This window comes from Podarcis tiliguerta (genome assembly GCF_965153285.1).
Source record: "Podarcis tiliguerta genome assembly, chromosome: 7".
Classification (NCBI taxonomy): Eukaryota; Metazoa; Chordata; class Lepidosauria; order Squamata; family Lacertidae; genus Podarcis; species Podarcis tiliguerta.
Genome location: NC_139540.1, coordinates 48607994 through 48621250, shown reverse-complemented (window position 1 = coordinate 48621250; position 13257 = coordinate 48607994). Strand labels below are relative to the sequence as shown.

The 13257-nt window shown below is 41.8% G+C and overlaps 1 protein-coding gene across 1 annotated transcript; it reads right to left on the bottom strand.

Moving 5' to 3' along the window:
* Positions 1-453: 453 nt before the first annotated feature.
* Positions 454-12866, bottom strand: IMPA2 (inositol monophosphatase 2). Its single transcript, XM_083450236.1, has 8 exons — positions 12437-12866; positions 10051-10184; positions 7597-7701; positions 6519-6564; positions 4726-4834; positions 3320-3428; positions 2547-2698; positions 454-921 (listed from the first exon to the last, which is right to left on the bottom strand). Exons 1-8 carry the CDS (start codon positions 12542-12544, stop codon positions 806-808), a joined length of 879 nt encoding a protein of 292 aa, XP_083306362.1. The 5' UTR covers positions 12545-12866; the 3' UTR covers positions 454-805.
* Positions 12867-13257: the final 391 nt, after the last annotated feature.

The following is a 13257-nucleotide window of genomic DNA, read 5'->3' as shown; positions in this document are numbered from 1 at the left end:
ACCAATGTGTGTGTATGGCTGCCAAGCTAGTTCTGTGCTCAGTGCTATTACCTAGATTAAAACCATCACATCCTTATGTGATGTTGTATTGAATTTTCTAGGTCATGAAAAAAACAACACCCTGCTGTGATTTATGTTGTGCTGCTTGATTGAAGCTGAAGATGAAAAACAGCTTTTCATCTTCTGATCAGCACCAATATATACTATTTAAGTTACCCACATAAATATAATACACCGTTCAAGGATATGTGCCATTGCCACTTTTGACCGTGCTACATAAATGAGTGTAGTTGTGTGTTTTTTTAAGTAAATAGAAGTGTAACTATCTAAGGTTTGTTCTACACATGTACTTTTAAATTTAGAATTCTCAAGCACTGTTGGGTGTGAGTACTTTAGGCACACAATTCGAAACAATTTTCCCTTTGCTGCAGAAAGACTAATTTACCTGAGATCTGCAAAAATAAAGTTTTATTTATATTTGAATGTGGTACAAACCCTGCTTCCCCTCTGCTTCAGCCTAAAAGAGGCAAGAAGCCAACGCAATCTGGGATACCTGTGATTTTTTTTAAAAAAGCATAGCTGAAATAAATTCTCATTAAAAGGGGGCCAAGAAGCTTACAAAAATTAAAAATTTCCCTTCACCTTCCTATAATGCAAGTAATTTTTTTTCATAATACCTTTGCTATATAGACTGTATTAAGAAACATACAATTAAACCATTTATCCTATAAGCAAGCCATCCTGAAGGAAGCAATGTAGTTCCAAAAGGACAAGTTTCCTTGTTTCCAGGAATATGTAAGTCCGGTCAATTCTCATCATCTCGTCTATAGTGAATAGTCTGAATTTCCTGAGCTATGAATGCAGCCATTTCCTGGGTACCTGCTGCAACCACTCGGCATGACATTAGATCTAGAGGTCCACCTACGAAAGGAGAGGGATTTGATCAGTCAAGCAAAGCACTTGAGGTTCAAAAGTAATGCGAGACTCGGTCTCCTCTGTGACTCAAACCATTTCCCATATAGTACAATTCATCAGATGCAAGACCTCCATTTCACGGGAAGACATTAAGGAGCAACGCTTAGCTGGAACGCACCCACCTTCCCTCTATCATAGGATGGGGCAGCCATGGGGAGATAGGTAAGTTGCCTGTTCTAGATGGGGTTGCACTTCCTCTGAAAGAACATGTGCCCAGATTGTGAGTACTCCTGGATACATTTTTGTCACTAGCGTCCTCTGAGTTTTACCAGCTGTTTGGTCTGGGATAGCCTGACCGCAGAAGTCCATGTGCTGGTAACCTTGAGGTTAGATTAATGTGCCCTATGTGGCACAGCCCTTGGGTCTGCTGCAAACCTCCAGCTGGTGTAGAATGCAGCAGCTACACTGCTGACTGGGACACATGGCTGATAGCATATGACATCATTGTTAAAACATATGCACTAGCTGCCCATCTGTAACTGAGCCAGGTTCAAGGTCCTTGCATTCATTGTAAATGAACATCTTAGGTCCAGGATACCTTAAGGAATGCCTAAACTCTTATATCTGAACTTGATCACTGAAAGCATCTGCAATAGCATAGCTGGTTGTCAAGTTGGTGGGATTCATCTGACAGCAACAACAAAACTGAGACGTTTTCTAACCAATAAGCGTGGAATGCTCTGCCAATAGACATTGAGCAGGCACCTTCAGTTTCAGCCTTTTAACACCCCCTGAAAAACTTTTCTATGTCACCAGACTTATGCAGGCAATCTTTCCATATTACCGTATTTTTCCGTGTATAAGACACCCCCATGTATAAGACAACCCCTATTTTTTGAGCCCAAAATTAAGAAAGAAATATTTTAAACACCAAACTGAACAATTTTGATATTTTATTAAATATTCAAAACACCGGTATATTTAGTACCGTATACTGAAACATCAAACAGTGAGGCAAGCTGTGTAATGGCAGCTGCTCCTGTCAGCTCAGTGTAACTCCATTGTAGCTGCAGCTCCAGCTCTCCCACCTGTGTGTTGCACTTTTGTCTCAGTATTTACAGTATGTACCGTATTTACTCCACGAGTGCCAGCAGATGCGAATGCTGATCAAGGAGCTTCGACTTCCAGAGCTGCCTGAGTGAGTGCGCTTGGGGAATGGGAGGTCTGGGTAGCCAGGGGGTGGCTGAGGGAACTGGGTGGAAAGGACAATGTGGGGGCTGCTGGGGGGGGGGGAAGTACCAGAACAGGGTTTATTGTGAGGCCATTAGTGAGGTGAGGCTGGGGTGGGGGATAATATGGATGGTGGCATGTATTTACTTATATATCTAATTGCAACATTCTGTGTATAAGACAACCCCCAATTTTAAACTTAATTTTTTTAGGGGGAAATATCATCTTATACATGGAAAAATACGGTAATTAGTTGATGGTACCTGTATGTAAATGTTATGTTTAGATAGATAGATAGATAGAGAGATGTAAACAGCTTTTTTACGATGTGGTGATATAAATATTTTTATAAATAAATGTGCATTATAAACATGTGTTATAAAAATATATTTTTTGCTTACCTGAAGTATCCATCACAACACCACCTGCCTCTCTGATAATAACTGTTGCTGCTGCCAAGTCCCAACAGTGCAAGCCAAACTGGTAATATGCATCTGCAGCACCAGATGCTAGAAGACAGAGCGCCAACGTGGAACTTCCAATGACACGAACCCTACAATAAGTCACAAGTGGGAGCAAAAAGACTTGTGAAAAGAATGAAAACCATTGATAAAGCCAACCCATGAGGATGTGCTCATGAGTCAAGGTTAGAAAAACAAGTCATCAATTTTAACCAACGATTTGTTGCACGGACAAACTGGCATATTCACAAGTTAAAATATTATCTTAAGAAAAGCCAATCATATGTTTCCAAGTGTTTATCTCAAGATCTTCCCCTGTCAAAGAGGAGGGGGTGCTAACTGACTTCTAACACTGAAAAGCTATCTTGATGGTGCAGTGAACACTGGCAGAGGAAGAGTGCGGGGGGAGCGCCCTGCCCCCACAGGCGATGTGTGCCACGTCCCTGTGTGAAGCGCACCACGCCCCCAGGATGCGTGTCAGCCCCGCCCCCGCCTGCTCTCTGCCCCCCGGTGCCGGAGCATGAAGCTCCGCCACTGGCAGTGAATGGGGAAGCTGGTTCAGAGGGAGTTCTGTAAGTGCACCAGAATGCCTGCAAAAGTTTAGGTTCACTAAATTTAAATCGATGGCCTCAGTAACTGAAATGTTAATGAAAGTGCTGGTTCTTTTCTTTACAAAGGTTTATGATTTATTTACTTTTTAAAGAAGATCTTACCCATGAGCTTGGGCCTTAAGCAATCGCTCCATGTTGCTGAGAAACAGTTTCAAAGTGTCAGGATCTCGTTTTGGGCCAATCTCTGTTAAAATCAAGGCCTTTGAGATATCTGCAAGACAAAAGGTTATGTTGTATTATTGCAACAGCTTTTCAAAGTAGGCACTGTCCAAATTCTACTGTGAAGGATCTTTGGATATTTTACAATAAGATCGCTTTGCATGTTCATATATTACTGTTCTTTTTTACGAGTCTTGCTTATTTCCAAAAGCTTTCAACAAAATTATGTGTCTTGAAATTATGGAAAACAAATCTGCTTATTACTTTTAGATAAATACGTTTATTTGGAAGCAAAGTCTTACCCTCTTAGAATCACAGCAGATTCTGCAATAATGTTCAGTCAAAATAATTCTATATCCCATCAGCTCTAAGCCTATCACAAAGTACATTTTAGATCTTGCAGTAGAATATATAATTCCTATCATATCTTATTTGCGAAATTCATACGTGCAAAATTCAGAATTAATACTACCACTATGAACTAACATATTATTTTGAAAAAGCCTGTAAAGTGATTGCATAGCCTCATGCTGCTATTTCAGAGCTGCACACATTAGAAGCCTATCCCAAGTCCTAGTATTCTAGGACCAATTAACTGAATTTCTAGCTTTTGGACAACTTTTCTTTAGCGTAAACATACATACGTCACATGCTATGTTATTTTTTTTTAATTTTCCATTGAGAAGTCTGCTAGTCTTCCTTAATCATAATAAAAAGTCTCTCTACTTTCACTGATAGAAATCAGTCAACATCATTTTCAATAAGAAATAGGTAATAAATAATCTAGAATTCCACCAACTCTGCAGGCTGACAGTGCTAATCCAACCTAAGTAGGCTGTTTCATTATTGCAGCCCCAACATGAAATGGGGTACACTTAAAATACTTTATCTGAAGTGGCGGTAATGTTTAGAATACATTTTTTTCAGGTAGTTTTACATAATTGTACAGAGATTCATGCCAGCACCATTTGTAAGATATGAACTATGTCCACTCAGCTGTCACTGAAGAGCTCCCTAATCATAAGATTAAGCAAGGGTCACCAGTTCTGTTGCAGCCAAATTTACAGAGATTTATAAAAGCCTCTTTTAAGCTATTAAGCTCAATAATTAAAGTATGGTATAGAAAAGAAGGACTACTTAAATAAATGTAAAATATATTCAGTTATGCAGAAGATACATTGAGGGTGCAATCCTATGTGCACTTACCTGGAAGTAAGCTCCACTAAACAGAGTGGATCTTACTTCTGAGTAAATATGCAGAAGATTGCTCTGTAAGTCTACCTACATACGGTAACGATTCTCTAATAATACAATATTCAAAATATTTCTTTTAGAGAGCTTAAACCAACCTGTCACTTTTGATACCTGAAGCCTTTTGTCATTACAAAATGCCCCTTGACCTCTTCTACCAGTGTACAATCGTTCTTCCGTGCAGTGATAAATTACACCAAATTCAAGCTTTAGCGTTTTGGGAAAGGAAAAAGATCATGAATGCAATTTGTATTACATATATTGCAATATAAACAGATTATCACTATATAAAATGCATATAGATGGCAGTTTATGCTACTGATAATAAAGAAGAAATGGTTTTGAGCATGCCAGACTTTCAACTTCACAAGGTACATAAAATTTCAATAAGAAATTAGTTAATCCATCTCCACAGACATTTTAGGGCTAATTCTTACATGTTCAGAAAGCCCCTGGAAATCTTTTCTGCACACTGTTGACAACAATGAGCAAGAGCTCAACACATCAAATGTATCACACAACTGCTTAGTTTTCAAGTTAAGTACCAGTTACTATCCAGATATAGTGCTGGCACAAAAACTCTTGTTTGCTAAGTCTGTTGAGTGGTGCTGCCTGGAGTAGCAGGACAGAGGCTTCAAGTAACCTACAGCACAAAATCCATAGATAAAAGGTCCAGTATCCCATCTCTGTTTTATCAATTGACATCACCCCCATACCTTATTTTACAGTTGCTTTGAATAAGTAAGTCTGACGCAGGCATGTGAAGTTGTATCCTAAGAGTTACTAATATCTGGTGTTGAATATACAGTACAGGAGTAGTGATAAGAACTAAATGCAAGACTATTATCCCTACCCAACATGTCTTTGCCAAATATTATTCTATGGAACAGCTTTGTCCTTTCCACCTGCCATCTAGCAACAAGGGTGTGTCCCAGCCAACAGACAACATTTGTTGTTTCCCCTACAGCATAGTCCTTTTCTGTTCTAGTGGGTTCTGCATGAAGAAAGACTGCATTGCATTACCATTGCATCTGTGTAATGCAAAGTCAGCTACTCTGCCCTTGAAGGAATAGTATCAAGGGCAGACTTATAAAGGCTGCCAATACAGGTTTTCTAACAGTCAAGACAAGAATGGGAAATTATGTTGCAGCACAGGTAGGTAAATGGAAAATTATGTTGCAGCACAGGTAGGTAAATGGCAATAGAAAAAAACCAACAACTGGTAAGTCTACCACTTGATTGATGAGCTGGAAGCTGCTTGCGCAGTCACTCAGGAAACGAATAGCATGTCTTGATCTGACCTTTCCCTTAAGTATGACACTCCTAAATGCATTTACTTGGAAACAAGTCTTGTTGGTTTTAATGGACCTTATTTAAGAAAAGAGACATACATACATACATACATACATACATACTCCACATTTTTCTCTGACAGGGACTCAAGGTGGCTTACAAATTAAAAATAAGAAAAACATAGAAAAAGCCATCATTAAAAAAACAATTAAACATTGATAGAATTAAAACTTGCAAGACTACTTATAAAAACAGGTCCCTGAAACTGGGATTAGCTACCATTACATTCTACCAGACATAAAAGCAGGGCGACTTATACATACTCTTTTACCCAAAGAATGATTCCAGAATCCATTCATTTATGGTAGTTCATAATAAGACTATTCACAACATCAAAGGATTGGTTTCGGGATTATGCAGATTGGTATATTCAAACCAAGGTTATAACAGATTAACACTTCAAGATAAATACAGTAACCTAAATGGCTTTCTGTGAACTTTGTTATTTGTTATGAAGCTCACAAGATTCTCACTAAGTTTGTTAGATATTAATCTTTCACTTAATCATGATAGCAGCAGATAAGGCTTTATCCTATACCTCTTGATTAACAGCAAATCCAATGCTGACGGCCACAGTCGGAAACCTGTGTAAATAAAACCAGTTGTGTCTGTTAGTATGCTCTCTAAACAGGTAATTTCAACAACTTTACCTGTCAGAAATGTGATTGTGTTGCTTCTTAGCTAAGAAATATGAGAGTCTTAATTTCTTTGTACCTAAAGGAATTGCACATTTTTACTTTTTACCTTTTAAAAACAAGCCCAAAGGTTAAATATTTAGGGGCATCCTGATCTGGTGGATCAGTTTAGCAGTGACCTTTCCCCTGTAGCTGAAGCAGAAATAGCTGACTTGACTTTGATTCTCAGAAAATCCCTTTCCCTTCTCCTTCGAATCTTAGGATGCTGTGCAATTGATCAGAACTCGATGACTGATTCATCTACAACTGTCCCTCTCTCTTTTGAAATCTCCACTGAGTTTCAAAACCAGTTTGCCATGCTAAAGGCAGGGAAAAGGAAAGTATATTGTTAAAAGCTATTGTCCTTAGGTACATTGTACTAGTCCAATAGTTCTCTGGATTTCAGCCAGAGCCTCTGATGATAAGGCACTCTTTTAGAATACAGTTTTTTACAGGTAATTGGTACGATGAACTAAGGTGCCAACCACTACAGTTGTTGATTGTTTATGGTACAGCAATGGTAGCTCCAAATTCTTGTGCTACTTAGTAACTACGCCCTTTCGGTACTTGTCCCTGCACTTGTGTTTTGGTGCTATTCAGTTCTGTCCACCTGTAATAGAATTTCACAAGGCACTACAAGGGCAAGAACCTATCTTGATAGTAGCCAAACTATGTAACAAAGGAATTGAGAGTGTGCACTCCCCTCACAATAACACTTGGGAAGCCCAAAGTCATAAACTCACACATCAAGAATTGAGTCTGTGCATACACATTCATCAGAGTCTTCCTTCCAAAGCACTGGAGGAGACGTTGACTCAAGAAAGTAACCTTATATGCAAGGAAGCCTTACTCAAATAGGTTGGACACAGAAAAATAAAGAACGACAGAGAGCTTGAGAAAAGGCAGACGTGGCTTTTTTTGCAACACTGTTCATGTATTTACCTATGTACAAAATTACAGGTGCCATCAACAGGATCAATAATCCAGGTAGGGCTGTCGCAGAGAATGCACTTTGAACCAGCAGCGGTAGCTTCTTCAGCAATAAACCTATAATGGATGAGAAAATTTAAACTGAATTATTACTTATTGGAAGGCACTTACTGGCATTCCCAAACGTAGCTGTTTTCTGCTACATTTGGCCTTAAACAAGCATCAGAAAAAGTACTAAAAGTTATGCTAAGGGGATCTATGTGAGTCTTTGCATATTATCCAAGAGCACATATAGAAGGTGTTTAAGTGACTTTCAGGGCCTCTATGGAGGTTTCAGGGTCTTACACAAAGGGAAACCCATGCATCTTCACTCATGAAAAGCTGTGTGTGAATACAATGTAGCAACAGTTTGTACATCACAACAGGTAAGAGGTGTCATTTTGAATGACAGTCAGAAGCACATATAGAAGATATACAAGTCACTATGCAATGAGTAGTTTTCTTACTATTGAAATAGAAACTATTGAGTAAGATTCAACCTTTGCCCAATATATGAACCAGGCAGGCACATGAATAGAACATGCCTGTTCATCACTATCATGTCTTATTTGGCTTTAAATCGCAGTGTGGGTTCCCTAGTCATGCGACTGCCATATTTGGACATCACACTAAACCATGGTTTAGCATGAAGAGAATGAGCTGCACCAAGCTTTGGCCTCCCTTTCCAGGACACAAGGAGATCAGAAGCCTAAACTGCAATTAACGCTTACTATGATTTGTTTCCAAGAACAGGACCATTTTTACACAGAACACCACATGTATTTTTGAGCATGTCTTGTGCTATAATGCACATGCAACCCTTGACCTTTTGCTGCACTGTGTGTACATTCCAGCAATTAGTTTCAGCTTGCGCAAAGGGCATCAAGCTTTACAAGATTACCCACACCTGGAAGAGTTACAGTTTTCACAGCTTTCTTTCCCAATTAAAACTAGATAGCAACTGTCTATTGAAGCTTAGTGCTATACTTGTGAAAACAACCTTCAATTCCAGCCTATATAAAGGGAAGGTTACTGTTTTTGTTGCTGCTGTTGGGCTTTTTTTCATGTGAACAGATGTCCACTAAGATTAGGCTAAAACTACTATATTCATTTCATTACGGGAAATCTAATCTGGATTTGAGAAGACATTGGAGGCAGGAGAATTAAAAAAGAACACACCCTTTTAACATGTTGTCTCCCACCCATGGCCAACCAGTTATATTCAACAACTCTCACCTGATGTTTAACTGGAGGAGTAGAATGGTTACAGAAAGGTGGTCAACCTTTTGTTCTCCTGAGGACCATCAGTCACCCTTTCTCTGCCAATCAGCAGAGGAGCAGGGGGCAGGTACCTCTCCATCACAGGACTGTGCTGAGAGGAAAAGCCCTCCCTTCCTAGCCCAGCATCGTGATGGTGAAGTAAAGTGTTCCCAGTTCTGTCTTTCCCCCCTCATTTCAGTGCTATGCTTTGAGAAAAGGTTTGTCTCGCCCCACCCAGATCTCTACTCACTTGCTTTCCAAATGCCCCAAAGTGCTCCTTCCTGTTTCCTGAGCACTATAGCCTCCTAGCTGTGGTGCTGTGCCAGAGGGAAAAGAAGCTCCTGGTTTCTCCTGGGGCTGGTAGATCACTTGAAGCATCTCGGTTCAAATCCCCAATTACCACAAAACTCATTGAATGACTATCTCTCAGTCTAACATATCTCAAAGCACTGGAATGGGCTATACATTTTATTGCATAACTACGGATCCAGCTAGGTTGAGGGCTGCATGTCAGTGGTAGACAAGGTGAAAACCACACGTCCCCACGCTCATCCAGCCCCCTTTCATAAGTTATTTACAAATCTTCCCTTCTCTCCCCCACTGCTAGCAATCTGGCAATTAGGTTTAGAACAAAGGCCCCCATTTGCATTAATGGGATCTGTTTTCTTAAGCCTAATTGCCATCCTGGCTCCTCACAATCTTTAGAAGAGTAGCAACATATGGGGAAGGTTAACTCACCATCGCTAGCTGTCACCACCACAAAAATCACTCCCATGCAGCAATTAGGGTTAAGAAAAAATGGTACCAGCTAATTGCTTCATGGGGCTGGAACAGATGAGGGGAGGCTGCAGGATGGATGCAAAAGCTCAATGGGCTGCATCTAGCCTATGGGTTGCCAGTTCCCCATCCATTTATGACATCTTCAGACAATTGGCGGAACATTTAAGTTTATCACCAACTGTACGCTTGACAGAACTGTAGCCAATCCCTGTTATCTTACTAGTGTATGTGAGGTGCATGTTTGTATCATTCAGTCACTGCATTCATACAATGTGTGAAGCAGTTTATTAGTACCGATATTCTCCAAGCTTTCTTATTCACAGAATTACATTTTCAATTCCAGTTCAAAACATAACTTGCCTAGGATAATACCATAGCTGGACCTACCTGTGAGAGGGAAATTTTTCTTTCAGAGCAGAAACAATTAAGTTTTCCACAAAGTGATCTGTTTCTGTCACAAGATCTGCTGCAGAAGTTTTGGTAGACACCTGTTTTTCCTCAGTGAGAGCTTTGCTAATAATCTAGAAAAATTAAATCAGAAATTACTCTACCATTTCCCTCCACAGAACTCTCAACTGACTCAAATGACAAGCAATAGACAAAAACAGTTCACAGTTATGCACATATAGAATTGCTTAAAAACATCAAATGGGTTTTGTAAAATCAAATAAAAATTATTCCCCCCACCATAAAAAAATTAAACTGGTACTGCTGTGACATGTCACCAATATTTCAGAGACACTGGTCTGTGCTGATGTACACAATCAGGATGTAAAAATCCATTTGGTTACATTTTCAACATTTAGAACTTTGCTGCGTTGGAAGCCACAGGTTTGTCTCTAAATTATTATAAGCACAAATGTATTTTTACATATTGTTTCACAGTGATTTCCATGGTGAAATTATCCTGAAGAGAGCAGGTAAGATGTTTCATCACTCAGAGGCAGAGGATGGGTGAGAGGGAGGGTCTTAAACACACACAATTATGTATATGGTCTTAAACACACACAATTGTTTCCAGAGAACAATGGGCATATCTTCCCCCTCACGACTACCAATGCATTTGACCAAATTCTGCTTTAGTAGCTTGACAGCCATCCAAATTTTATGAACGAAGGGGAGACCTCAATGAGATAGTATTTTTACACATTGTTGTTTCAACTGAAATCAAAGGAACAGCTTTTGGATTAAGTCCCTTTCCTTCAGAATCCGACCCTATGGAAGCAGGGCATGCTTACCCAATTTACCTATTACTTCTGCTTTAATTTGACAACTCAGAAGAAGCTGTGTTATACTGACACAGGCCATGGGGCCATCTAGCTCAGTAATGTGTATACTGACAGTGGTTGTCCACCATTTTAGACAGGAGTCTCTTTCAGCCCAAGCTGGGGATGTCAGGGACTAAACATGGAATCTTCTGCTCTTCCACAGAGCTATGGCCCTTCCCCATGACTCCTCCTGGTAACTGTTCGGAAACTGCAGCTGGTACAGAATTGAGTGGCCAGATTGCTGACTGAGGCAAGTTGGGTCCTGTCCTTGTGAGAACAAGTCCTCTCATTTCAGGACTGAACTCTGACATTGAAAAGAAATTACAATCAATCTGGCCTGGAAAGAGAACCTGTTTATTATTATATATGGGATCATTCTTACCTCCAAATACTGCTCTATTTTTGCATATCAATGTACAGTAGTTCCCGCTCTTACTGGGTCATTTTACTAGGATTTCTTATAATGCATAGTTCCCCTTACCTGTATGTCAAAACACCTTTTCAACTACCAGTTTATGGAATGCTATTGGCTAGAAACTGATACAGTATTTCCTTTAACTCAATTTTTTTCAACCTATACATTGCCCTTTAAAAAAGGGGTCACATCTTAATAATGTGGCTCCTTAAATGGTATCTGAAGTTGGCAATGGAAAAGCAAAGCATCCCTAGTGAAATCAGGACTACAGACTCTTACCCAAACTCTTGTTGAATATTAACAAGATACATCCTTGACACTGAACACATTAATGCAGATACAGCAACGATGCAATACAGATTACTCCCATTTAAACCCACTCAACAACCTCAAATTAATGTGGTGGGTTTTTTTTTAAACTAAGTGTTCCAACAATGTTTTCTTTGATATTTTACCATAGGCTACTTTTAGGCCAGGCAGTTAAGAAGAGCCATTTCTGTAATGTCCAGAAATGCAAGGTAGCTTTCCTTTGCCCTTTTGTTTGACCTGGCCCAGTTGAACCCCATTTACCTCCGAAACTGTTAATCCACAGTTAGCCCACATCTGACTTCATTTCTGGAAAAAGTACTTCCGTCCACCAGTTCTCTCTCTTTCACCAGCATCTCCCCATTCTTTTCTCCACGTGTAATCTTATGCACTTGCTCGGGAGTAAGAGAGAGCTATTAAACTAAATGCACCTCGCGTCCCCGCCAAACATGCACAAACTCGACCGGCCAGCCAGAATTGACAAGGCTGCGTGCAAAAGGCTTGCGGTGCTCAGAAGCTCTGTCCACAACCAGGAGACCTGGCCCTTCGCTGCCCAGCAGGTAACATTGTGTGTGTGTGTGAGAGAGAGAGAGAGAGAGATGCAGCGATTTCTCAAGTCCCACACGAATCTCAAAAGGAGGCAGAATGGCATGTCAACCCGTGTTTGGGGTTCTTGCTTATAGACCAGCAGGGTCGGGGGGAGGGGCAGCAGCGGAATGAAACGCCGCCCCGCTCCCCCTTGCAGCCCTGCTTCCCCAGAGCCCCCCACGTGGCGCCTGCTCACCTGTCCGGCCCGGAGCGCCAGCTGCACCGCCACCTCCATGCACTCCTTCCAGGGGTCGCCCGGGCTGGCGGCCGCCTCGCCCCGTTTCTGCTCCCCGCTGGCCTTCATGGCAGCCGCTGCCCCCCTCCCTTCCAGGACGCCTCCGCCTTCTCGGGGCCCAAGCGAGGCGGCCTCCCCTCCTCGGTCCCCAGCGCGCGGGGAGAGCTAGCAGGGGGCTGGGGCGCAGCGCTCGCTCAGGCGTTGCTCGTGCAACTTCCCCGCCGCTTGGCTAGGGCTGCTGCTGCTTCTCCTCCCGCTCGCGGCTGGACGAGGCTGACTTCTGCTGCCCCGCTGCGTCCCCGCTCCGACTTTCCTCGTCCGTCTGGCTCCCGCGTCCTCTTTCCTAGCTCGGGGAGGCGAGAGAAGCGCTGACGGCACAGAGGCGCCGCCTCCTTGGGCGAGAGTGACGGCGCTTTGCACCCATCCAGGAGCGGCAGCCTCTTCGCCACGCAAAGCCCGCTCGCTGGCTGCTAATTTTAGGACGCCGCTCAGACTGCTTGTGGCAGCAGCCGCAAAGGCTGGGCCCTTGAGCAGAGGACGAATCATGGGCTCGGGTGTGTGTGTGTTTTTGTGTGAGAAATAGGATGTGGCTCACAGGAAGTTCCTCGCTTCTTTCAGGCAGCCGCCCGCCTCAGTTTAAGATCTGGTCTCATCCTCACCTCTTCCTCTCTGAAGTTGCTTCTGACTGCAGGGCACTTTGTCATTGTTGCCATACAGGGTCGTTTAGCTTGCCAACCCCCGGTGCTGTTCCCCTCACTTTAACCCCCGAGAAATGCCCTTTC